Source organism: Symphalangus syndactylus, chromosome 17, assembly GCF_028878055.3.
Source record: "Symphalangus syndactylus isolate Jambi chromosome 17, NHGRI_mSymSyn1-v2.1_pri, whole genome shotgun sequence".
Lineage (NCBI taxonomy): Eukaryota > Metazoa > Chordata > Mammalia > Primates > Hylobatidae > Symphalangus > Symphalangus syndactylus.
The window spans coordinates 21467516-21494697 of NC_072439.2; the positions used below are offsets into that span (position 1 = coordinate 21467516).

The 27182-nt window shown below is 52.7% G+C and overlaps 1 protein-coding gene and 1 pseudogene across 5 annotated transcripts in view; both read left to right on the plus strand.

Moving 5' to 3' along the window:
* The window catches only part of NUMBL (NUMB like endocytic adaptor protein), a 27179-nt gene extending 661 nt beyond the window's left edge, over nucleotides 1–26518 (plus strand). Inside the window, exons 2-11 of one of the 5 annotated variants that reach the window (XM_055250629.2) lie at nucleotides 1379–1554; nucleotides 4137–4221; nucleotides 6593–6732; nucleotides 8180–8254; nucleotides 8346–8420; nucleotides 10090–10230; nucleotides 13762–13951; nucleotides 18151–18456; nucleotides 22116–22238; nucleotides 25022–26518. In XM_055250629.2, coding sequence (XP_055106604.1) covers nucleotides 1379–1554; nucleotides 4137–4221; nucleotides 6593–6732; nucleotides 8180–8254; nucleotides 8346–8420; nucleotides 10090–10230; nucleotides 13762–13951; nucleotides 18151–18456; nucleotides 22116–22238; nucleotides 25022–25686 — 1976 coding nt within the window. In that variant the 3' untranslated portion in view covers nucleotides 25687–26518. Of the gene's footprint in view, nucleotides 1–365; nucleotides 654–1378; nucleotides 1555–4136; nucleotides 4222–6592; nucleotides 6733–8179; nucleotides 8255–8345; nucleotides 8421–10089; nucleotides 10231–13761; nucleotides 13952–18150; nucleotides 18457–22115; nucleotides 22239–25021 lie in introns of those variants that run through there. The other 4 variants (XM_055250630.2, XM_055250633.2, XM_055250632.2 and 1 more) reach the window with 4 other exon arrangements.
* On the plus strand, nucleotides 13963–18142 carry LOC129465436 (uncharacterized; annotated as a pseudogene).
* Nucleotides 26519–27182: the final 664 nt, after the last annotated feature.

Below are 27182 nucleotides of genomic sequence, written 5' to 3' on the forward strand. Positions count from 1 at the left end.
CCCCCTCCCCTTCCTTGCAAAAAGTGCCTCGTCACCGCTTCTGCACGCCCCCGCCGGGCTGGGGAACCATGGGGTTAGCGGGAAGATTTGGGGGTGTGGGGCGGCAAGGCGCCCCTAGAAGCAACTCTTTCGGACGCGGAGCTGGAGGGGATCTGAGGTCAGGGGTCACGGAGGGAAAGGGAGCCCAGGCCAGAACGGACCGGGGGAAGGACTAGGCGATGTTCATAGGCATGCTCAGCTCGGGACTGGCCAATGGGCGTGGCGGGGCGGTGGCCGCGCCGGGGAAGGCGGGGTGTTGTCTGCGTGTGGGCGGGGTCTTCAGGCCAAGGAGCGGGACGGGGCCGGCGAGGCGCTGGGGCGGGGCGGGGCCTTTCTGCATAAACCGCAGGCAGCGGGCCAATGGGCGGGGCCGGGGCGGGGAGCCGAGGCCGAGGGACGCTCCCCCGCCCCCGGAACGGAATCCTCCCGGGAGCCGAGGAGGCTCGCGCGCGTGCATCCCGCACCATCCCCCGGCCCCGGGCCCTGGCCGGCGTCAGACCGAGCTGCCGCCGCCGCCACCACCGCAGCAGCAGCAGTCGGGGAGCCAGGCCCAGCCAGGGCCGCGGGAGGCGGGGGCGCCCGGGCCCTGGATGTCCCGCAGCGCGGCGGCCAGCGTGAGAAGGGCGGGAGAGGGGGGCTCGGGTCGGGGGCGGCGCCGCTGCTGATGTGGCGGAGGGTGGGAGGCGGCCGCGGCGCCCGGATGGAAAGAGGGTGCCAAGGCTGGAGTGGGTGGTCCTGGGTGGGGGTCCAGGAACAGGCCCAACAAGCCAAAGCCCAGGAGACCGGGGTCTTGGGCACAGACCCCTGGGCCATCTCTTGCCAAGGCCCTGGAAATAGGGATCCTGGACATAGACCCCCCCCCCACAAAACCAAGGACAGGGGTACAGAGATTCTAGGTACAACTCCTAGAACTAGATGGGGATGGAGATGGGGTCGGGGACACAGCCCCCGTATCAAACCAAGGCCTCCAGGAGGCGATTCCAGACACAATCCCTACCTCTCCCTGCCTAAGAGGGTCTCAGCATAACAACTCCCTAGGTACGGTCTCGAGGATGGGGTCACTGGGTACAGCGTTCCCACCACGCCAAGGCCTGGGGGGACTCCAAGCACAGCCTGCCCCCGGGTCTCAGAGGCACCCTGGGCACAGCATCCCCCCAATCCTTGGGCGGTGTCCTAGGCACAGCCCCTTCTCAAAACAAGGTCCCTGTGCCTGGGACTCCACCCTACCCCAGCCTGAATAAAATAAGGACAATTTCAGGCAACCCCCAATCCCTCCACCCCCTGGCTTGGTCATGGGTCCCAGGGCACAGGATCCCTAGGCCACCCCCTTTGTCCCCAGGGCTGCCCAGCTGTCCAAGAGTGGCCCCACCCGCAGACAATGCACCGCTTCCTCCTCCCGGACCTGGCCCCCGGGCTCCGGGATACAGGCTGGGCTGGGGGCGGCTCCCCAGGGACCGGGTGCAGCCCTGTCTGTCTGCAGCGTCTGTGGTGACGGTGACGGCGGCTTTGTGTGTGGTACCTGGGGGGAAGGGGGGAAGCAAGCAATGGGGAGGTGGCTAGGAGTGTGCCCTGTGTTTCTGTGACTGTGGCTGTGTGTGTGTGCACGCATACGCTGCAGCTGGTGACTGAGGAATCCTGTGTCGTGTGTGTGTGCTTGTGGTGGTGTCTATGATTGTGTCTGTGACCCTAGTATTTGTGTGACTGTGTATGTGTGTGTGACAGCTGCTCACTGTGCAGAATCCTGTACTTTTTAGTCTGTGTTTGGAGGTGTGCATGGTTGTGACTGTGGTTGTCTGTGATTGTGTCTTTTGTGACCCTGTGTTTGTATGCCTCGCTAACTATAACTGGGTATGTGACAGTATGTGTTGAGTCTGGGGGTGGGCATGCGTGTGACTGACAGGACGTGGGTGGAGTTGTGACTGTGTGTGTGAGTGGAGTTGTCTATGGCTCCATGTGCATGTGTGACCCTCCCAATGACTGACAATGTTTATAGTTGTGTCTCTACCTGATTTTATATACGTGAGTGACACACACCTGTCTGTGCAACTCTGCCTGTGTGACTGCCATTCTATCTGAAGTCACATTGTGTCTGTGTGACTGGGGTTGTGTGACAGTATTGTATATGACAGTGGTTGCATATGCAGAACCATGTCTGAGTGTGTGACTGGAGTTGTATTAATATAAATGGCTGTATCTAGCTGTGTGTGTGATAATGAGTGATTGTGTGTATTTCTAGCCTTGTATGTGTGATTTGGGTTATGTATTTGACTTGGTGTCTGAAACCCTGGCTATTTAGAGGGATTATTTGTGTGTGACTAAAGCTGTGAATGTGTCTCCGTGCTGGTACCAGGAAATTATGTTTGTAGGGGTGTGTATATGATTGTGGCTTCCATATTATTGTGTGTGACCTGCATGTCTGTGACCCTGGGTGACTACAGATGTCTGTGTCTGTGTCATCATCTGTGAGAGTGTGGGGTCTGTAGCTGTGTGCCTGTTTTTGTCTCTGTGTGTATGTGTTGGACTACCTGTGTTTGAAGGTGTGATTTGGTGATGAGATTGGCCCCTGACTGTGCACATGGCTCCGTCAGGACCTGTGTCTTCTGTGTAAACCCAGCTATAAATGCCACGTCCTGGTCACTGCATTTCTGTGCGTACACTGGACTGTGTACTTGTGACATGGGAAACTAAAACTGTGTGCTTATGTCTCTATGTGTGAGATATGTGTGTAGGTAGGGCTTGTGACTTTGTGCACCTGTCCACACAGGGCTGTGATTCTATATGGCCACATACTTGTCTGTGTGACTTGTGTGCCTGCATGAAGAAAGGCTATATGTTTCGCTGCATTGGAGTGACATGGTACAGCTGTGTATGGGACACTGGGTGACGGGATTATGACCATGATAGGTGGCTGGGTCATGTGGACATTGATGCTGTGGCCATGCCTACAGGACCACCATGGCTGTGTCTTGAGGGAGGCCATCCTTGGGGACAGTTGTTTGTGGGTGGTTGCATGCTGTGGCCATCAGTACCTCCGTGTGTGGTTGTGTATAGAGGACTGTGCCTATGAGTGTGGCTGTCACAGTAGACTGTGTGACTGATGCCGTGACCAGATTTGAGCACCTATGAATGGGTATGTGTGACCACGTGACAGTGTGTGGCCAAAAACAGTGTGTTGGTGTGACTGGTCTGGTTGAGGCTGCATGTCCACGTGCAGCTGTTCCTGCATGTGGTCTCCGTGGGACCAAATGTGTGTCTGTCCGTGTGCATCTGTGACCAGATGTCAGTGTGCAACAGTGGAGATACGTGTAACAAGTGTGTATAGCTGCGATTGTGTCGTGTGGGACTGGGTCACCAAATGGGTGAACTCTGGGTGTGATTCTATCTGGGTGGGCCTGTGACGTCAGTATCTTGGGCGGGTGCCTGAGGAAACATAGCTGTCACTGGGTGTGGCCATGCATGTGAGGCTCTAGTGGGTTGCCTGGGCCCCGTTCTTTGTATGTGGCTGAGAATGTGGAAGTGACCAAATTTCAGTGGGTGGTGTGACCAGGTGTCTGTGGTGGGAACTAAGTGGACCAGGACATGCTACATGTATGTGGACAAATGTCTGTAGTAGAGACTGCGTGTGTCCGAACATGAATATGTGGCCAGATGTTTACAGTGGCACCTTTGTGGAGTTGGGACTGTTTCTGTGTATCTGTGATCTGAGGTGTGTAGCTGTGATTGCGTCTATGTGTAACCAAGTGTGTAGAGCTGTGGCCAGATGCTAGGGACACCTGTAGATATGAGTTGGCTGCATATGTGTGTAGCCCTGGACATGCATCTAGAGGGCAAGGCCACTCTCACAGCATCCCCTTGGGCAGTGAGGCTCTCCTGAGGCCAGCACATCCCCAACATATGCCCCCCAAACATACCTACTCCTTCCTGGCCCCTTGGAACCAGGTGGCTGATCTCCCTGGTAACAGTTGCTAGGACAACTAGGACTCTCATCAGGGAGCCCAAGATGGAGGGGGCTGGCTGAAATCCAAAGTAGGGGTGAGGTATCGGACTGAGCCCCAACCTAGAAAAACTTCTCACCTTCTCCTCCCCTACTCGGGCAGGGCGGACCCCGGAGGCCTGAGCGGCACCTGCCCCCAGCCCCCTGTGGGGCCCCGGGGCCCCCAGAAACCTGCAGGACGGAGCCAGGTGAGTGACCAGCCTGGGACAGGGCAGGGCTGAATGGGTATGTGGTCTTGCCTAGCACGACCAGAGGAGCTGTCCCTGCGGTCACACAGGCTTAATCACACTCATGAGTGGACACCCTCAGGCATCTTCCTCAGCGACTGTCAGAGCCCCACTCATGCACAGACCCACACCCTGACACCCTTACAGCCTCACGTGCAGGGTCACACTCAAACACTCACATCTGTAGATATACAGTTAGACACACACACACAGATCTCTTTTCTTTCAGATCACACACACTTGCTAATGCAGTGACACACTTGAACACATGCTTAAGTAGATGTTCATCACACTAATATACACACAAACGTATATATACACACACACACACACACAGACACATTCCCAGACAACACCCAGATTCACAGGTGACCACAGACGCTCGCTGGATACAGACTCTGAGATACACACTCTCAAGAGACACACTCTTGGCCGGGCGCGGTGGCTCAATGTCTGTAATCCCAGCACTTTGGGAGGCTGAGGCGGGCAGATCACCTGAGGTCGGGAGGTTGGGAGTTCGAGACCAGCCTGACCAACATGGAGAAACTCTGTCTGTACTAAAAATACAAAATTAGCCAGGGGTGGTGGTGCATGCCTGTAATCCCAGCTACTCGGGAGGCTGAGGCAGGAGAATCGCTTGAACCTGGGAGGCGGAGGTTGCTGTGAGCCGAGATCGTGCCATTGCACTCCTGCCTCCATTCGCAATGAGCAAAATTCCATCTCAAAAAAAAAAAAAAGAGACACACTCTTGCACAGTCTGACAACACACACAGACCCACATTTCTACAGATGACAGCCACACTAGACAGCACCCGCAGGCCCAGGCTCTCACAGGGAGCTACGGTTGTGTACAAACATGCACACAGTCTCACAAAGAACACCCAGCACTCTCTCAGGCAACAGTCGCACCCTTACAAATAACCCTCATGAACACACTCTCAAAGACAACCTCATGTTCTCACACACCCTAACGGATGCACCACTGCACACAGATACACCCTCTGTGCAATACCCACACACCCACACTCTAAGGCAACAGCCACAGTCACACAGGCTCACCGCCAACAGCTGCACTCTTGGACACAGACAGTCTTGTGGGTCCCTCAGATGCACTCTCAGAGCCAATGTCATCACAGACAATAGCCACACCTTCACACAGAGACATAGCTACATGGATAACAGCCATGGGCACACCCTTTGAAAGACGACAGCCTCATGCTCAAACACAGACACACCCTCACAGGCAACAGGCACTGAGCCACAAGTTCTCATAGACAACAACGGCACTCGGATATAGACAGCAGACACACACTCACAACCTCTCTCAGACATCGATGCCCTTCAGCAACAACCTTCAGGGCTTCAGACTCACAGACAACAACCACACTTTTGGATGTATCCCTCACGGACAGCATTCACAGATGCACACTGTCCTACACCATTCTCAGACATGCATTCTTCCAAACAGCCTTCAGAAACACACTCACAGACATTACTTGCATGCTCAGATATAGATCCCCTCATAGACAGCATTCCAGAACATACCATTGCACACTTGCTTACACACACAAACACACGTCCCCCTCTGCTGTTGGTGCTCCCAGTCCTGGGACTGTCAGGATAGCTGATCAGTGAAGACTGTCCTAGTGGCTGGCCACCTCCACGCCCACTCCACACACCCACAGCCCTGCCTCTGATAGTCATGGGTGCAAGGCCCCAGAAGCCTTGCCTGGGGACTAGACACAGTTGTCACAGAATGGCTGTGTCTCAGAGTTCCAGAGACAAGCCACTATCCCCCATACCCCATGCACCTGACTCCTGCACCCCTGACCCATGCAATTCCCAACTCCTCTGCTGCCCTCTGATGCCCTCTGATCACCCCACTGCCTGACTTCATACCCGTAAAACCCCTGACCGTGTGGCCCCTGACTCCTATGCTCTCCAGCCCCCATGCCCTCCTATGTCTGATTTCCCACCCTTTGTGTCCTCACGGCCCTGGGAATGAGGAAGCATCCACCACATGGACTAGAAGCCCTCCAATGCCCTGAAACCTGTGCCCCATAACCCCCACCCCAGACCTCCGGCCCCTTAGCCCCATGGTTCTGAATCCCCAGTGCCCAACTTTTGCACTCCCCTGGCTTCTGTTGGCTCCTTTCCCCACATCTCCTGACTTGAGCTGCTGATCCGATGTGCGCTGCCAACTGACTCTGTAACCCCGCTTCCAGTTATCTTGTTATCTGACCCCATGCTCCTTGAGCACTGGTCCCTCCCCGTTAAGCTCCATACCTTCTGACCCCCGCCCTTGACCCACATCACTGTCCTGTGTCACCAGACGGGGCGGGCACCATGAACAAGTTACGACAGAGCCTGCGGCGGAGGAAGCCAGCCTACGTGCCCGAGGCGTCGCGCCCGCACCAGTGGCAGGCAGACGAGGACGCGGTGCGGAAGGGCACGTGCAGCTTCCCAGTCAGGGTGAGTAGGCGGGGCGCGGCGGGGCGTGGTGGGGCGCGGGAGACGGGGACCAATGTGCTGTGAGGGTGCGCGGCCTGGCGGGGACACCAGCTCAAGTCGTTTGAAGTTGTTATTAAAAAGCGTGAGGCCGGCTGTCCTGGCTATCACGGTGAAACCCCGTCTCTGCTAGAAATACAACAAATTAGCCTGGCGTGGTGGCGGGCGCCTGTAGTCCCAGCTACTGGAGAGGCTGAGACAGGAGAATCGCTTGAACCCAGGAGGCAGAGGTTGCAGTGAGCCGAGATCGCGCCACTGCACTCCAGCCTGGGCGACAGAGCAGACTCTGTCTCAAAAAAAAAAAAAAAAAAAAAAAAAAAACTTGAAGCGTAGTGGTGGCTCACTCCTGTAATTCCAGGACACTGGGAGGCTTTGGTGGGAGAACTGCTTGAGTCAAGGAGTTCAAGACCAGCCTGGGCAAACACAGGGAGACCCTGTCTCTACAAAAAATAAGCACAGTGGCACGCACCTGTAGTCCCAGCAAGGCCGAGGTGGGAGGCTCACTTGAGTCCAGGAAGGTCGAGGCTGCAGTGAGCCTTAATTGTGCCATTGCACTCCAGCCTAGGCAACAGAGTGATACCCAATCTTGAAAACAAACAAAAAACCAAAACACATTTTCTTGTACCAGCAAACTATTACCTGGAAGCCGTCATGTGGTGTAGCATTTGCAAAGCGCTCTGCCGATAAAGGCGTTCTGGTTTAGCCATACCCTACACTTTTACATTCCTATGAGGGGGAGAGCAGGATTCACGGTGTGGACTGTGGAGCTCAGCCCCTTCCTGGCTGGGTGATGACTGACCATGGTCACAGCCCCTCCACCACCTTACGTTCCCTTCCCCCGGAAGCAGACTCTGAATGTGACGGCTTCATTTGGGAGGTGCAGGAAATGGTGTTGGGAGTGAGGAAAGTAAGGCAGCCAGTAAAGGATGTGTTATTAAAACTGCAGCAGTGTGCAACTGAGCTTTCCCCTGGGAAACTCGAGGCAACAGTCATCCCACCTGCAGGTGAGGGAGCTGGGGCTCAGGTACCCTAACTCCCGTCAGTCACTGCGGGGATGGCCCAGGCTCGCTCTAGCTGCTTTACAGTGGGCAGAGCAGCTTTGCATGGCCCAGGGCCAGTCCTTATGCACAGAGATGCAAATACTGGCTCTCGGGAGGACCACGGTGCCGGGTTAGGGCCCAGGGATGTAGCTAGAGCGGAATCACTACTACATGCTGTGCTTCAGTTTCCCCATCTGCATGTCTAGACTAGGAATAGGGTCTCTACCTTGTAGAGGTGAGATGCAGAATAAATGATTGCATACACATCGTGTGCTTAAAATATTGTCTGCTGCATGGCAGATGCTCAGTGGACACTGAGAATGAGTGATTACTGTGCTGTTTCATATCCCCCCCATTCCCTCCAACCCAAGTACCTGGGCCACGTGGAGGTGGAGGAGTCCCGGGGAATGCACGTGTGTGAAGATGCGGTGAAGAAGCTGAAGGCGGTGAGTGAGGGGGCTGCCACAGGGGAGGGGGCAAGGTCAGACAGGGAGAGGCACCCTGACCCAGCTGCTTTGTCCCCTTGCCTCCCTCCAGATGGGCCGAAAGTCCGTGAAGTCTGTCCTGTGGGTGTCAGCCGATGGGCTCCGAGTGGTGGACGACAAAACCAAGGTAGGAGGCCTGTGGGGTGGACGCCAGGGGGCCTGTCTGCTCACCCTGCTGGAATCAGGGCGGAGGACGCCTTTCCGCCTCCTCTGCACATCCCTCCCTCAGGGACCTTCTAGACGATGCTGTGTGCTCCCTCCATTGTCATAACTCAGGAATAAATGCTGTGATTATTTGGGAACTGGCATAGGCTGTGGGTGAGAGAGACTGGAGCACCTGCCTCAGCTCCAATACCAGCTTAGGGACCCTGGGCATGAGATTTAACCTCTCTGGGTCTCAGTTGTGTCATCTTAAAAATGCAGATTATAGGCCGGGAGCAGTAGCTCACGCCTGTAATCCCAGTACTTTGGGAAGCCAAGGAGGGTGGATTACCTGAGGTCAGGAGTTCGAGACCAGCCTGGCAATATGGTGAAACCTCATCTCTACTAAAAATACAAAAATTAGCTGGATGTGGTGGTGCGTACCTGTAATCCTAGCTACTTAGTAGGCTGACGCAGGAGAATCTCTTGAACCCGAGACTTGGAGGTTGCAGTGAGCGGAGATCATGCCTTTGCACTCCAGCCTGGGCAACAAGAGCTAAACTCCATCTCAAAAAAAGAGGGATTATAATAGACCCTACCATTAAGTGAGAAAGCATATGCAAGTTATTTGAAATGGTGCCTGGCTGGGAGGGCCCCTTGAAGCCAGGAGTTCAAGATCAGCCTATGAAACATAGCAAGGCTCCATCTATACAAAATAATTTTTAAAAAATTTTAAATGTGGGCTGGGCACGGTGGCTCATGCCTGTAATCCCAGCACTTTGGGAGGCCGAGGCGGGTGGATCACATGAGGTCACGAGTTCGAGACTAGCCTGGCCAAGATGGTGAAACCCCACCTCTACTAAAAATACAAAAATTAGCCAGACGTGGTGGTGCGTGCCTATAATCCCAGCTACTTGGGAGGCTTAGGTAGGAGAATCGCTTGAACCCAGGAGGCAGAGGTTTCAGTGAGCCAAGATCATGCCACTGCACTCTAGCCTGGGTGACAGAGCAAGACTCCTTCTGGGAAAAAAAAATATATATATATATTTAAATGGAGTCTGGTACATCTAACTGCTCAGATCAATTGAATGTTGGCCATTAAGTATTTATTGTCACCCTGCCCCGCCAGAAGGAAGCACTATGAGGCCACAGTCTAGGTATCTGTTTGCTCACCTTGAATCTGCTGCCCCCAGCCCAGGGACTGTCCTAGGAGGTGCCCAGGACATGCTGAGAGTTGGGTTAATGACAGAACAAGATCACCACCTTTGCAAGGCAGTTCCCTCAGCCCAAAATACTGTTCCTTGACTTTTTTTCCTAGTTAGTACCTGCTCCAGGAAGCCTTGCCTGACTGACCCCAAGCTGGCTTCTGCCATGCTGGCCCTGACCCCTCTGCCTGTGCCTCCCTGGTCCTGGCCCTGACCCTTCTGCCTGGGCCTCCTTCATAACATCCTGGCTGTGACTCTGGGCTGCCCATCTCGTGATGGGTCTGATCTTTCCGCTGACCTGGGAGCCCTCTGCAGGCAGGGCACAGGGTGTCTCAGTGACTGCTGGGTCCCTACCATGTTCAGGACTGGATTTCAGCAGACACGGAGAGAATGTTGAGTGAACACTTGAAAGAGAGTTCACACTCTTCTGGCCTCCCCGGCCCCTCCTAGGATCTTCTGGTCGACCAGACCATCGAAAAGGTCTCCTTTTGTGCTCCTGACCGCAACCTGGACAAGGCTTTCTCCTATATCTGCCGTGACGGGACCACCCGCCGCTGGATCTGCCACTGTTTTCTGGCACTCAAGGACTCCGTGAGTATTGCCACAGCTGGCCGACTCTTCCCTCCCATGTCCTGGCATCCCAGCCCCACCCCAACAAGCTTCCTGCATTCAGGCACGTCACTCACCTCTGTGTGCCCAGTTTCCTCATCTGGAGAAGAAAGTATACTCACAGTTCCCAATTTAGAGTATTCACGTAAGGGCCGGGTGTGGTGGCTCACACCTGTAATCCCAGCATTTTGGGATGCTGGGGCGGGCGGATTGCCTGAGCTCAGGAGTTCAAGACCACCCTGGACAACATGGTAAAACCCCATCTCTACTGAAATACAAAAAATTAGCTAGGTGTGGTGGTGCACACCTGTAGTCCCAGCTACTTGGGAGGCTGAGGCAGGAGAATCACTTGAGCCCAGGAGGTGGAGGTTGCAGTGAGCCAAAATTGCATCACTGCACTCCAGCTTGGGCGACAGAGTGAGACTCCATCTCAAAAAAAAAAAAAAAAATAGTATTGGCCAGGCGCAGTGGCTCACGCCTGTAATCCCAACACTTTGGGAGGCCAAGGCAGGTAGATCACCTGAGGTGAGGAGTTCAAGACCAGCCTGGCCAACATGGTAAAACCCCGTCTCTACTAAAAATACGAAAAAGTAGCCACACATGGTGGCAGGCGCCTGTGATCCCAGCTACTCCAGAGGCTGAGATAGGAGAATCACACGAACCCTGGAGACAGAGGTTGCAGTGAGCCAAGACTGCACCACTGCACTCCAGCCTGGGTGACAGAGCGAGACTCTGTCTCAAAAAAAAAAAAAAACAACAACAAAAAACTATTTGGGGATAAGAATGAAAGCCGGAAAAGAGCAGGGCCATCTCCTGTGGGTAGAGTGTGGTGTTGGATGAATTCCTTCCTACTTCTGAGGAAGTAGGAAGTTTTAAGCATTAAGCAGTGGAATTTCCCAAGTTCAACTTTTTTTTTTCTTGAGGTGAAATTCACATAAAATTAATCATTTAAAAGTGTACAATTCAATGGCATTTAATACATTTTCAGTGTTGTTTAACCATTGACTCTAGCAGTCCTGAAACATTTTCATCACCGCTAAAGGAGACCCCATCTCCATTCAGCAATTCACCCGCTGTCTCCCCACTACCCCAACCCCCTGGCAACTACTAATTTGCTTTCTCTGTGGATTTACCTATTCTGGATATTTCATTTAATGGAATCATATAATATGTGTCTGGCTTCTTTCACTTAGTGTAATGTTGTGTTTTTGTTTGTTTGTTTTTGAAACGGAGTTTCGCTCTTGTCGCCCAGGCTGGAGTGCAATGGAGCAATCTCAGCTCACCGCAACCTCTGCCTCCCGGGTTCAAGCGATTCTCCTGTCTCAGCCTCCCGAGTAGCTGGGATTACAGACATGCGCCACCACGGCTGGCTAATTTTGTATTTTTAGTAGAGATGGGGTTTCTCCATGTAGGTCAGGTTGGTCTCGAACTCCCGACCTCAGGTGATCCACCTGCCTCTGCCTCCCAAAGTGCTGGGATTACAGGTGTAAGCCACCCCGCCCGGCAATGTTTTTAATTAATTTATTTAATGAGACAGGGTCTCTCTCTGTCACCAAGGCTGGCGTGCAGTGGTGCAATCTTGCCTCACTGCAACCTGGGTTCAAGCAATTCTACCACCTCAGCTTCCTGAGTAGCTGGGACTACAGGCACACGCCACCATGCCCGGCTAATTTTTTGTAGAGCCGGGGTTTCACCATGTTGCCCAGGCTGGTCTCGAACTCCTGGACTGAAGCGATCCACTCACCTTGGCCTCCCAAAGTGCTCAAATTACAGGCATGAGCTGCTTGTATCCGTAGTTCATTCCTTTTTTTTTTTTTTTTTTTTTGAGACAGAGTCTCGGTCCATTGCCCCAGGCTGGAGTACAGTGGCACGATCTTGGCTCACTGAAACCTCCGCCTCCAACCTTCAAGCGATTCTCCTGCCTCAGCCTCCCTAGTAGCTGGGATTACAGGTGCGTGCCACCATGCCCAGCTAATTTTTGTATTTTTAATAGAGACGGGGTTTCACCATGTTGGCCAGGCTGGTCTCGAACTCCTGACATCAAGCGATTCGCCTGCCTTGGCCTCCTGAAGTGCTGGGATTACAGGTGTGAGCGACTACGCTCAGACCATCTGATTCTTTTTGTATGTCAAATTTGTAGGCATCAGACTACTTCCCGCTCCGTACTTCAGCATGCACACCATTAAATAGAATTCGTATTTGTTTCCAGATTTTTTTTTTACTTCAAAGCAAAAGATATGATTGTCTTAGTTCAGGCTGCTGTAATCAAATAGTGTAGACTGTGTGGCTTAAATGACAAACATTTGTTTCTTGCAGTTCTAGAGGCTAGATGCCTGAGGTCAGGGTGTCAAATGGCTCATTTCTTGGTGAGAGCTCTTTTCCTGGTTTGCAGATGGATGCCTGCTTTCTGTATCTTCACCTGGCAAGGTGGAGGGGAGATCTCATGTCTCTTTCTCCTTTTTAAGGGCATTAATCCTGGCCGGGCACGGTGGCTCACGCCTGTAATCCTGACACTTTGGGAGGCCCAGGTGGGCAGATCACTTGAGGTCAGGAGTTCGAGTCCAGCCTCGCCAACATCGTGAAATCCCATCTCTACTAAAAATACACAAATTAGCCAGGCATGGTGGCGCATGCCTATAATCCCAGCCACTTGGGAGGCTGAGGCAGGAGAATCACTTGAAGCCGGGAGGTGGAGGTTGCAGTGAGCTGAGGTTGTGCCGCTGCACTCTAGCATGAGCATCAGAGTGAGACCCCGTCCCAGAAAAAAAATAAATAAATAAGGGCATTAATTCCATGATGAGGACCCCACCTCATGATCTAACATAACTTTCATTGTCTTTCAAAGGCCCACCTCCAAATACCAGCACATTGTGGATGAGGGCTTCAGCGTTTGAATTGAGAGAGACACACACGTTTACTCTATAGCAATGCACAAGCCTTCGGTGTACAGTCAACGAATTTCTACAACTGCATACACTCATGTAACCAAACCCCTATCAGTATCTAGAACATTGCCACCACCCAGTCATCCTCTCATACCCTTTCCAGTCATTCCCCACCCCGTAGGAAACTACTACTATTCTGACTATCTTTTTTTTTAGACAGAATCTCACTCTGTCACCCAAGCTGGAGTGCAGTTGCGCGTTCATAGCTCCTTGCAGCCTTGACCTCCTGGGCTCAAGGGAACCTCCTGCCTCAGCCTCCCAAAGTGCTAGGATTACAGGCGAGAGCCACCACTCCTGGCCTGTTCTGACTTTTTTCACCATAGATTAGTTTTGCCTCTTCTGGAATTTCCGGTAAGTGGAGCCACACAACAGGCTCATTGGTTTCTGGCTTCTCTCACTTGGAGCTGTCATTTCCAGCCCTTCCTTGTGGTGCAGATGAGCACTGAGGCCCAGAGAAATGCAGGGACTCATCTGGGGCGACCCAGTACCTAGCGGCTGTAACCCAGCGCCCCTGGCCCCTGTCCGCACTGCTCAGTGCCTCTAACCCCCGCCCATCCTCTCCCCACAGGGCGAGAGGCTGAGCCATGCTGTGGGCTGTGCTTTTGCCGCCTGCCTGGAGCGAAAACAGCGACGGGAGAAGGAATGTGGGGTCACGGCCGCCTTCGATGCCAGCCGCACCAGCTTCGCCCGCGAGGGCTCCTTCCGCCTGTCTGGGGGTGGGCGGCCTGCTGAGCGAGAGGCCTCGGACAAGAAGAAAGGTGGGTGTTGCCTCGAGCACCAGCAGGGCACAGAGTGGGCACAGGGTACCCAGTATCGGTGGGCGGGGGGCTGCAGAGTTACAGAGACTCAACAGTTTACAAAGCAGGGGATGCTTCGGGCCAGGAGCCATGGTTCATGCCTGTAATCCCAGCACTTTGAGAGGCCGAGGTGGGCAGATCGCTTGAGGTCAGAAGTTTGAGACCAGCCTGTGCAATATGGTGAAACCTCGTCTCTACTAAAAATACAAAAATTAACCGGGCATGGTGGCCTATGCCTGTATTCCCAACTACTTGGGAGGCTGAGGCAGGAGGATCACTGGAACCCTGGAGACGGAGGTTGCAGTGAGCCAAGATCACACCACTGCACTCCAGCCTGGGCAATAGGGTGAGACTCTGTCTCAAAAAATAAATAAATAAAGCAACTTCCATGGAATGAGTTCTCTGGGCAATATTCTAAGGGCGCACCAAGTGGTTTACTATCCACCAATTCAGGGCTTTTTGAGGCTTTTCTTTTTTTGTTTGTTTGTTTGTTTTGAGACAGAGTCTTGCTCTGTCACCCAGGCTGGAGTGCAGTGGCATGATCTCGGCTCACTGCAAGCTCCGCCTCCTGGGTTCACGCCATTCTCCTGCCTCAGCCTCCTGAGTAGCTGGGACTACAGGCGCCCGCCACCACACCCGGCTAATTTTTTGTATTTTTTTAGTAGAGACGGGGTTTCACCATGTTAGCCAGGATGGTTTTGATCTCCTGACTTTGTGATCCACCTGCCTTGGTCTCCCAAAGTGCTAGGATTACAGGCATGAGCCACTGCGCCCGGCCTGTTTTTTTTTTGAGACAGAGTCTTGCTCTGTCAACCAGGCTGGAGTGCAATGGTGTGATCTAGGCTTACTGCAACCTCCGCCCCCTGGGTTCAAGCAATTCTCCTGCCTCAGCCTCCCAAGTAGTTAGGATTACAGGCATGCCTAATTTTTGTATTTTTAGTAGGGATGGGGTTTCACCATGTTGGCCAGGCTGGTCTCAAACTCCTAACCTCAGGTGATCCACCTGCCTCGGCCTCTCAAAGTGCTGGGATTACAGGCATGAGCCACCACGCCTGGCCTTCTGAGGGCTTTTCAACCCGTGTATCAAGACCTGGGAAGCCAATTTTCTGTACTGTGGCTGGCATTTTTTGTTTTGTTTTGTTGTCTGAGTTGAGGTCTAATTATGTTGCCCAGGCCAGAGTACAGTGGTGCAATCACAGCTGCCTGCAGCCTCAAACTGCTGGGCTCAAGTAATCCTCCTGCCTCAGCCTCCATGTAGCTGGGAATATAGGCACGAGCCACAGCATCTGGCTAATTTTATTTTTAGTTTTTGTAGAAGTGGGATCTTGCTGTGTTTCCCAGGCTGGTCTCAAACTCCTGGCCTCAAACGATCCTCCCACCTCAGCCTCCCAAAGCACTGGTATTATAGGTGTGGACAACTGGGCCCAGCCCATGTGGCTGGCATTTAAAAAAATGAAATCAACCTGGGCAACATAAGGAAACCCTGTCTCTACAAATCATTAAAAAATTAGCCAGGCATGGTGGTGCAACCTGTGGTCCCAGCTACTCAGGAGGCTGAGGCAGGAGGATCACCTGGGCCCAGGAGGTAGAGGCTGCAGAGAGCTGCGATTGCACCACCACACTCCAACCTGGGTGACAGACAGAGTGAGACCCTGTCTCAAAAAAAAAATTAATTTAAAAACAATGAAATAGAGAATCATAGAAAATATCAGAGTATATTGAATGGCATAAGGGTTAAATATAATTTTTTTTTTTTTTTTTTGAGACGGAGTCTTGCTGTCGCCCAGGCTGGAGTGCAGTGGCGCCATCTCGGCTCACTGCAGGCTCAGCCCCCTGGGGTTCACGCCATTCTCCTGCCTCAGCCTCCTGAGTAGCTGGGACTACAAGCGCCCGCCACCTCTCCCGGCTAATTTTTTGTATTTTTAGTAGAGACGGGGTTTCATTGTGTTAGCCAGGATGGTCTCGATCTCCTGACATCGTGATCCACCCACCTCGGCCTCCCAAAGTGCTGGGATTACAGGCGTGAGCCACCGCGCCCGGCCAAATATAATTTAATGATACTTTTATTTGAGTGAAAGAGAGTGAGTGTGTGTGTGTGCGTGTGTAAGAGGCTACCATATAAAAGATATCTCTTAACTCTGGATTGCCATCAAGAAAGTTTGAAACATACTTGGTAAAACTAACTTTCTAGGTAAATTGTTAAATACTTTGTAAGTTCTAAAACTCCGTGTGTGTGTGTGTGTGTGTGTGTGTGTGTTTAAAATATAATTTTATGTATGTCCTGAGTCACCATATAATTAATTAATTAATTCATTTATTTATTTATTTTACTGTGAATTTAAGTTCTTTGGGAAAACACTACTTAGAATTTACAAAGAATTTCCCATTGGGAACTGATCCTGATTAAGGGAGACTAATGAGATTTGACAGGTATTAATAGATGCAAGATGTGATCCTGAATTAGATCCTGGATGGTAAGAGGAAAAAAAAGAACATATTTTTTTTGAGACAGAGTCTCTCTCTGTCACCCAGGCTGGAATGCAGTAGTGCCATCTCAGCTCACTGCAACCTCTGCCTCCTGGTTTCAAGACATTTGTGTGCCTCAGCCTCCTGAGTAGCTGGGATTACAGGTGGCTGCTACCACGCCCAGCTAACTTTTTTTTTTTTTTTTTTTTTTTTCTGGAGACAGAGTCTCGCTCTATTGCCCAGGCTGGAGTGCAATGGTGCGATCTTGGCTCACTGCAACCTCTGCCTCCCGGGTTCAAGCGATTCTCCTGCCTTAGCCTCCAGAGTAGCTGGAATCCCAGGTGTCTGCCACCACACCCAGCTAATCTTTTTTTGTATTTTTAGTAGAGATGGTGTTTCACCATGTTGGCAAGGCTGGTCTTGAACTCCTGGCCACAACTGATCCCCCCTCGGCCTCTCAAAGTGCTGGGATTACAGGCGTGAGCCACTGTGCCCAGGCATGCTTTTGTTGGATTCCAAAACATTTAACATTCACTACCTAAACTGACCCTCTCGGAGGCTTGGGAGGTAGCATTGAGATGTTTATCCCTGGTTTCTAGTTGGCAAACTGGAGCCCAGAGAGGGGAGGGGACTTCCTGAGGTCACACAGTGAGTGGGGGCAGAGGTTTCCTGGTTCCAACCTGTCCTGGGCTGTTTCCACTGCCTTGGGCCAGGCCTGCATGGGTGCCCCCATTGTGTCACGATGGGAGAAGCAGCACTGGGCGACATCCTTCTGGGAGGGTCTCTCTGGGCCTGAGTTTAATCTCCATGGCATTCAGGCCGCAGCTCGGGGAGGCCCTAGCAGGAGAGTAGTTGTGTGTTTGTGGTTTGGCAGGGGTGAGGGGAGCCCTGCCCTTTAAGAGCCTGCCTCTCCTGCTGAGTGGGGAGGTCAGGTTTCCTCCCAGAGTACAGAGAACAGTCTCAGAGTGGAGGGAGCCAGGCTGAGAGCCTGGAACAATCTGGAAAGCTTCTCAGAGGATGAAACATCCAAGCCATGTCTAGAATGACTGGAGGAAGGGAGAAGCTACTTGAGGTGGGAAGAAGACTGGGAGGTGGGAGACAGAGGGGAACAGACAGTGACAGAGAAAGACAACATGATATGGAGAGACAGGCCAGAGGGAGACAGGGCGGGCAGTCATTTGGAGCATGGGCTCCAGAGTCAGCCTGTCCCTTCCTAGCAGTAGGACTTGGGCACATCACACTGGGCCTTTGCTGGGTCTCAGTTTCCACATCTGTAAAATGAGAATCATATCAACCCCGTGGGTAGTCATGTGGATTGAATGAGTGAATACTTGCAAAGCATCTGAAACAGTTGTTCAGGCACCAAATCAGTGTTTGTTAAGTGATCAAAAAGGGAGATAGAGGGTCTTAGAGGGAAGAATGGTGAGAGCAGCAGGGCAAGACAGAAAGGGGCAGGAAGCTGGAGAGACACAGAGGATGAGCCTGGGGGACGGTTTTCCAAGGGCCTCCTGGGGAAGGGGATCGTGACTTGGGTGGGGGGTGAGGGATATCTCAGGGCTTTGACCAGCTTGTCTTAAGGGCAGGACTCACTGGGCAAGGAAGGCAGCCTTGGAGAATGATCTAGAGAACCAGGTGGGAGAGGCCTTGAATGCCATGGTGAGATATCTAACCATCCATCTCCCCCATGTCTCCAGCAGAGGCAGCAGCTGCCCCCACTGTGGCTCCTGGCCCTGCCCAGCCTGGGCACGTGTCCCCAACACCAGCCACCACATCCCCTGGTGAGAAGGGTGAGGCAGGCACCCCTGTGGCTGCAGGCACCACTGCAGCCGCCATCCCCCGGCGCCATGCCCCCCTGGAGCAGCTGGTTCGCCAGGGATCCTTCCGTGGGTTCCCAGCACTCAGCCAGAAGAACTCACCTTTCAAACGGCAGCTGAGCCTACGGCTGAATGAGCTGCCATCCACGCTGCAGCGCCGCACTGACTTCCAGGTGAAGGGCACAGGTGAGCCCTGGGCCCAGTGGGAAAGGGCGTTGGAATCAATTGGCACTATCTGATATGGGCAAGGGATAGAGGCAAGATGGTTCACACTGTGATTGATTTGCACTGTCTGCTATGGGCAAAGGAGAGAGAGTTGGAACATGTCATGATCGATTAGCAGTGGGCAAGGGAGAGGAAAGAGATAGCACAAATCAGGATTGATAAGCCATGTCTGCTCTGAGTAAGGGACAGTAGAAAGGCATCACAAGTTACGATCAATTAGCAATGTCTGGTGTGGTTAAGGAAAAGGAGAAAGATGACGCACATCATGATTAGTTAGCAAAGTCTGCTATGGACAAAGAAGTCGGGTATGGATAAGGAAGTTTGCTATGGGCCAGGGAAAGAAGAGAAGCAACACCGTTGGCCTGTTTTTGCTCAGGAATAGACTGAAGCACTACAGGTTAATGCTCCCTCCCTCCAAGCGTTTGCCTATGAGATCTGGCTAAGTGAAGGATACAGGTATTCCTCAGGCTCCGGGGAAAGGAGGATTGTGATGGATTAGCAATGTCTGCCTAGGGCAGGGAGCATCAAGGGATGGCAAAAAAGGCATCACAATTCATGATCAATTAGCAATGTCTGCTGTGGTTAAGGAAAACGAGAAAGATGGCGCATATCATGATTGGTTAGCAGTCATGATCTCCATACAGTATGTGTCATGGGCAAGGGAGAAGAGAAAGTAGCAAGAGTGTTATGTTTTTACCCAAAGGGGAGACTCCCAGAATTTGGTCAGTAGAAACATGACATGCAGGGCACCAGTGAGCTCAGAGATCCCAGGGGTCAGGGGCATAGTGATGGATCAGGAACATTTGTTGTGGGCACAGAGTTGAGCAGAGGCAGTACCCATCACGAAAAGGAGCAGCACATCATAATTGATTGGCATCATCTGCCATGGCTGGTGGTAAGAGAGAGGAGATATAAAGGTCCTGTTTTACTTGGTGGGAAGATGGAGTTACAAGGATCTGTTTCTTCTAGCACTTGGCCAGGGGAGCCATGAGGTCTGGACAGGTGACGTGTAAGGTGACCAAAGAGCTCTGTGGGGGAAAAAAGCATCATGTTTGATTACTAATGTCTGCCATGGGCCAGGGAAAGGAGACGGGTGGTGTACGTCATGATCTAAAAGTGATGTCTAGCCAGGTGCAGTGGCTCATGCCTGTAGTCTCAGCACTTTGGGAGGCCAAGGCAGGCAGATCACTTGGTTAAACCCTGTCTCTACAAAAAAATACAGAAACTAGCCTGGTGTGGTAGCACATGCCTGTAGTCTCAGCTACTCAGGAGGCTGAGGAAGGAGAATTGCTTCAGCCCAGCAGATTGAGGCTGCAGTGAGCTAAGATTGCGCCACTTCACTCCAGCCTGGGCAACAGAGTGAGAACCTGTCTCAAAAAAAAAAAAAAAAAAATTAAGAGCAATCTCTGCCATGGGGAAGGAAGATAGAGGTGGCACGCTACTGAGTTTTTGCCTGAGGGAGGCAGGCAGTAGGGCTGTCTTCCCCACCAGCAGCCAGTGAACCCATGTGGTCTGGCCCACTCTCTTGCTCCTGGATGCCAAATCTGCATCGCCTACCTGTTATGGCCTCGGGGATTGATGTGGGAGGGTGTTGAGCTGTATCCAGGAGGCTGGGCTGCTCCAAAAGGTAACCGGTGAGCAGATGCCAACCCTTGTTGAGAGTGACGCACCCTCCCTCCATGCCTGCAGCATTCCTGGGCTGTCACACACCCTCACATTTGCTGTCCTTACGCAGCCTGACACCAGGCACACTCCCCAGGCTGTCACACGTGCTCCTGAGAGGTGGCAGGAGCTCCAGGCTTTATTTGGAAGCCTCACACTCCTGTGGCCAGCTGCACACTCACTTGGATACGACTTGCCACACAGAAATTTCACATACTCACATAGACATTGCACCCCCACACACGTCACACATGCTCAGAAGTCACAAACTCAGAGTCACTTATACTCTCAAGTCACACACACTCCAAAATCGCAGAGTCAGAAGTCACACATGGCCAGACGTGGTGGCTCACACCTGTAATCCCAGCACTTTGGGAGGCTGAGGCAGGAGGATCACTTGAGCTCAGGAGTTTGAGACCAGCCTGGGCAACACAGCAAGATCTCATCTCCCTAAAAAAATTTTAAAAATTAACCTTTATTGTTAACCAGGTGCGGTGGCATGCACCTGTAGTCCCAGCTACTCAGGAAGATTGCTTGAGCCTGGAGGCGGAGTTTGCAGTGAGCTAAGATTGTGCCACTACACTCCAGCCTGGGCAACAGAGCGAGACCCTGTGTCAAAAATAAATAAATAAATAAATAAATAAATAAATAAATAAATAAATAAATATTTTTAAAAAAGAAACACACTCAGATTTACACACCTTCACAGACCACACACCCAGATTTATGCAAACTCCAAAGCCACATGTGCAGATCCATGCACACCTGCAAACACACTCATACATCACACGGCAGATGCACTCACATCTGGGAGTCACGCATCAGGACGCCACACACCCGGACTCCAGTCACACTCAGATGCCACACCCTCAGAAGCTGCATGCCTGTTTGGACGAACATGCACAATCATTGTCGACGTTGGCTGTCCCACCTGGGCTCCCCCACAGCACACCTGCAGACTCCTACGGCCAGTTCTGATGTTCACTGGAGCATCTGCATGGCTCCTTGGAGACAGCCATTGGCTAAAACATCACAGACGTGTGTCACGCACCACACATGGCAGTCCTTAATTGTTTATTTGGATGGTACCTTTGCTCATCCTAAGCCCTCGCGGGGCCGCCATGCCTGCTCAGTGTCTCCTGCCTTGCTGGCACAGGCGCTTCTCTGCTCTCATGATGTTTGCCATAGATCAGGCTGGGTGGGGTGGACAGGGCCCCACTTCTCTGCCCAAAGCTGGACAAATGATCCCCAGCCAGTGAGCGGCCATGCCACAATCCATTCAGACTGGGCCCATGTCCTGGCCATGCACATGGTTGGGCATATTTTTAAACTAATATATGGGCCGGGCGCGGTGGCTCACGCTTGTAATCCCAGCACTTTGGGAGGCCGAGGCGGGTGGATCACGAGGTCAGGAGATCGAGACCACGGTGAAACCCCGTCTCTACTAAAAAAATACAAAAAAATTAGCCGGGCGTGGTGGCGGGCGCCTGTAGTCCCAGCTACTCGGAGAGGCTGAGGCAGGAGAATGGCGTGAACCCGGGAGGTGGAGCTTGCAGTGAGCCGAGATCGCGCCACTGCACTCCAGCCTGGGTGCCTGGGTGACACAGCGAGACTCTGTCTCAAAAAAAAATAATAATAAAATAAAATAAAAAACTAATATATGTTGCTAAATGTTTTAGACAACTCTTCTGTTTTGTGGCCACACACAAATCTTGAGGTCCTTGGTTTGGGGTCCCTGTTACTGTCAGCCATCAAATGTCACACACTAACTTGGTCGTTCTGCCACTCAGATGTGACACACACATATGCACAGTTATTTGGTGGTCATGGCCACTTAGTTACTACAGTGGGAAAGGATCCAGGTCAGAAGAGAGGGCCACCAAGGGCGTGGGGTAAAGGGCAGGGCTGTGGCAGGGCCTGGGCCTGTTTGCTGACCTCCGTCCTGCCCTGCTTCCCAGTGCCTGAGATGGAGCCTCCTGGTGCCGGCGACAGTGACAGCATCAACGCTCTGTGCACACAGATCAGTTCATCTTTTGCCAGTGCTGGAGCACCAGCACCAGGGCCACCCCCTGCCACAACAGGTAAAGCCAGGCTTTCTACTGGGCAGACACCCTGCATGTCCCTCCTGTACCCCCTCCTCTATCCAGGGCTACCCAGACACTCCAGGGGTCTTGGGATCCTACAGGCTTAGTACCATGGATCACCTCAGAGCCAGGGGATCATCCTACAACCATGGATCATCTTAGAGCCATGGGATTACCTGAGAATCATGCGATTACTTTAGAACCATGGATCATCTTAGAGCCAGGGGATCATCCTAGATCCATGGATCATCTTAGAGCCATGGGATTACCTGAGAATCATGCAATCACCTTAGAAGCAGGGATCATCTTAGAGCCAGGGGATCAGCCTAGAACCATGGGATTATCTGAGAATCATGTGATCATCTTAGAGCCATGGATCATCTTAGAGCCAGGGGATTATCCTAGATCCGTGGTTCATCTTAGAGCCATGGGATTACCTGAGAATCATGCGATCACTTTAGAACCATGGATCGGCCGGGCGCGGTGGCTCACGCCTGTAATCCCAGCACTTTGGGAGGCCGAGGCGGGCGGATCACGAGGTCAGGAGATCGAGATCATCCTGGCTAACACGGTGAAATCCCGTCTCTACTAAAAATACAAAAAATTAGCCCGGCGAGGTGGCAGGCGCCTGTAGTCCCAGCTACGCGGGAGGCTGAGGCAGGAGAATGGCGTGAACCCCGGGGGGCGGAGCCTGCAGTGAGCCGAGATCGCGCCACTGCACTCCAGCCTGGGTGAAAGAGCGAGACTCCGTCTCAAAAAAAAAAAAAAAAAAAAAAAAAAAATAGAACCATGGATCATCTTAGAGCCAGGGGATCATCCTAGATCTGTGGATCATCTTACAGCCATGGGATTACCTAAGAATCATGCAATCACCTTAGACCCAGGGATCATCTTAGAGCCAGGGGATCAGCCTAGAACCATGGATCATCTTACAGCCATGGAATTATCTGAGAATCATGTGATCACCTTAGAGCCATGGATCATCTCAGAGCCCTTGATCATTTTAGAGCCACGGGATCCCCTTAGAACCATGGGATCATCCTAGAACTATGGATCATCTTAGAGCCATAGGATCACCTTAGAAACACAGATCATTGGCCGGGCGCGGTGGCTCACGCTTGTAATCCCAGCACTCTGGGAGGCCGAGGCGGGCGGATCACGAGGTCAGGAGATCGAGACCACGGTGAAACCCCGTCTCTACTAAAAATACAAAAAAAATTAGCCGGGCGTGGTGGCCGGCGCCTGTAGTCCCAGCTACTTGGAGAGGCTGAGGCAGGAGAATGGCGTGAACCCGGGAGGTGGAGCTTGCAGTGAGCCGAGATCGCGCCACTGCACTCCAGCCTGGGTGACAGAGCGAGACTGCGTCTCAAAAAAAAAAAAAAAAAGGCTGGGCGCGGTGGCTCACGCTTGTAATCCCAGCACTTTGGGAGGCCGAGGCGGGCGGATCACGAGGTCAGGAGATCGAGACCACGGTGAAACCCCGTCTCTACTAAAAAAAAGACAAAAAATTAGCCGGGCGTGGTGGCGGGCGCCTGTAGTCCCAGCTACTCGGAGAGGCTGAGGCAGGAGAATGGCGTGAACCCGGGAAGCGGAGCTTGCAGTGAGCCAAGATTGCGCCACTGCACTCCAGCCTGGGTGACAGAGCAAGACTCCGTCTCAAAAAAAAAAAAAAAAAAAAAAAAAAAAAAGAAACACAGATCATCTCAGAGCCAGAGGATCATCCTAGAACCAAGGATCATCTTAGAGCCATGGGATTACCTGAGAATCAAGTGATCACTTTAGAACCATGAATTATCTTAAAGATACGGGATCATTTTAGAGCCATGGGGTCATCTCAGAGGCATGCGCTCATGCTAGAATCTTGGGATCACCTTAGAGCCCAGAGATCGTTTTAGAACCATGGAATCCTTGAGAACTGTGTATCATCTTAGAGCTATGGGCTTATCCTGGAACCACAGGAGCACCTTAGAATCTCAAACACTGTAAATGTAGAACTCGAGAATCTTAGAAAGCCCAACCCTAAACTGTCGAACCTTACTATGTTAGGATAATATTATACATGTGGAGAAAGATCCATGCAATCTTAGAATCCTAACTCCTAAAACAATACATTCTGAAAGTATTAGAAAATCAAGGGTGATATGCAAAATAGTGAATACCGGCTGGGTGTGGTGGCTCATGCCTGTAATCCTAGTACTTTGGGAGGCCGAGGTGGGGGGATCACTTGAGGTAGGAGTTCGAGTCCAGCCTGGGCGATATGTTGAAACCTCGCCTCTACTAAAAATACAAAAAATCAGCTGGGCGTGATGGTGCGCGCCTGTAATCCCAGCTACTCAGGAGGCTGAGGCACGAGAATTGCTTGAACCTGGGAGGCGGAGGTTGCAGTGAGCCGAGATAGGTCATCCCTGGGCAACAGAGTGAGACTCTCTCAAAACAAACAGACAACAAACAAAACAAAATAGTGAATCCTGGGTTTGGCACTGACCAGTCAGAAGGGCAGTGGAGCTAGGAGGATGTCAGTCCTACTTAGACTTCCCATCATAGGGCCTTAGAAGCTCAGAATTGTATGTTCTTAGCACTCCAGAACCATTACGTGGTCCAGAATGGTGAAGTCACTTGCCGAAGTCAGCAAGCTAGGGAGGTGCAGAGCTGGGATTCAGAGGCAGGCGGTCTGGCTCCAGAGTGCATGCTCTGATCCCCATGCCATGCCAGTTCCCAGCCTGGGGTTCTTCTGCTGAAGCCGTTGCCCCCTCCCTCACCTGTCCCTCTCCTCTCTCCAGGGACTTCTGCCTGGGGTGAGCCCTCTGTGCCCCCTGCAGCTGCCTTCCAGCCTGGGCACAAGCGGACACCTTCAGAGGCTGAGCGATGGCTGGAGGAGGTGTCGCAGGTGGCCAAGGCCCAGCAGCAGCAGCAGCAACAGCAGCAGCAACAGCAGCAGCAGCAGCAGCAGCAAGCAGCCTCAGTGGCCCCGGTGCCCACCATGCCTCCTGCCCTGCAGCCTTTCCCCGCCCCCATGGGGCCCTTTGACGCAGCACCTGCCCAAGTGGCCGTGTTCCTGCCACCCCCGCACATGCAGCCCCCTTTTGTGCCCGCCTACCCGGGCTTGGGCTACCCACCGATGCCCCGGGTGCCCGTGGTGGGCATCACACCCTCACAGATGGTGGCCAACGCCTTCTGCTCAGCCGCCCAGCTCCAGCCTCAGCCTGCCACCCTGCTTGGGAAAGCTGGGGCCTTCCCGCCCCCTGCCATACCCAGTGCCCCTGGGAGCCAGGCCCGCCCTCGCCCCAATGGGGCCCCCTGGCCCCCAGAGCCAGCGCCTGCCCCAGCTCCGGAGTTGGACCCCTTTGAGGCCCAGTGGGCGGCATTAGAAGGCAAACCTACTGTAGAGAAACCCTCCAACCCCTTTTCTGGCGACCTGCAAAAGACATTCGAGATTGAACTGTAGCCCAAGTCGCCCCGCCCACTCCATCATCTCCAGGTGCCCCACGCCTGGGGGTGGAGGCACAACCTCTCCCCTAACCCTGCTCCCTGGGGCTGTGCCCCTCAACACCCTCTCAACACCCCCCTCCCTCAACCACCCCGACAACCACTACAGAACCAACATTGTGATGCCCAGGTTGCAACAGGATGGAATTCAGGGACGGACCCAGCCTGGCTAAGGGAACCATTTCACTGCCGGACTTAGGCTGGCAATGGCCCCTTCCCCCACCCCAGACACAGGGGTTGGCCACAATCCCACTGAATGCCCGTGGTTCACACTCCATTTCCCAGTTTCTGTTGACCCCCCCACCTTCCATTGTTGGACAGGATGGAAGGGGGACACTTGCTTAGGGGCTCTCCTGGGCCCCACACCAGTGCCCACCCCAAATCTGGTCGTCTCCTCCCCCCATACACAGCACAAGCTAAGGGCTGCCCTCTGCCCACACGCTGCGTTCACTGCCAATGCTGTACTCACCCCCATCATCCTCCAACTTTGGGGCCCATGTCTTCCTTGGGCCAAGGTCTCATGGGGGCTGGGGCCAAGTTGGGGGCCCAGGAGGCGGGGAGGGGGGAGGAGGAAAAGATGCGCAGTTACCTCATGTCGGTGCCCGCTGGGGAGGGGTCCGGGAAGAAGGGGAAGGGGTGCCTGGCGGGTACTTTTCTATCTTTTATTTCCAGATTTTTTTTGTATCTAAACTTGAAGATTTGTATTATACAAGGACAGCCAATAAAGGAAGAATATAATGGTGCCCCTCGGGAAACGAGGGTGTGTGTAGGGCGCTGGTGAGGCCCCAGAAGCTTTCGTCCTGAGTCATGGACTGAAACAGAGTCAGAAGGATGTCCCTGAGTGATAACCTCTGAGTCATCGCATGGTAACAGGTACCACTGACTCAGCACCTGCCAGGCGGGTGTTAAAGGAGCCAAAATTAATCACCCCATTTCTATTCCTTACGGAGTTAGAACCAAGGAATAAAAAACAAATATTATAAACTGCTGGCTGGGCACAGTGGCTCACACCTGTAATCCCAGCACTTTGGGAGGCCGAGGCAGGCAGATCACTTGAGGTCAGGAGTTCAAGACCAGCCTGGCCGCCATGGAGAAACCCCGTCTCTACCAAAAATTCAAAAATTAGCCGGGCGTGGTGGCAGGCGCATGTAATTCCAGGAGGCTGAGGCACAAGAATTGCTTGAACCCGGGCAACAGAGGTTGCAGTGACCTGAGGTCACACCACTGCACTCCTGCCTGGGCAACAGAGCAAGACTCTGTCTCAAAAAAAAAAAACAAAACAAAACGAAAAAAAACTGCCTCCAATTAGTTCAATATTAATATTTTAATGAGTCGGGTTGGTAACAGTGTATCTTTGCCCATGCTGGCAAATTCTTGTTTTGTCAGCATTTTCCATAACTCTGGCCAAAGTGTCACCTGATGTGGCAACGTTTTGCAGTCTTGCTATTGTTTCTT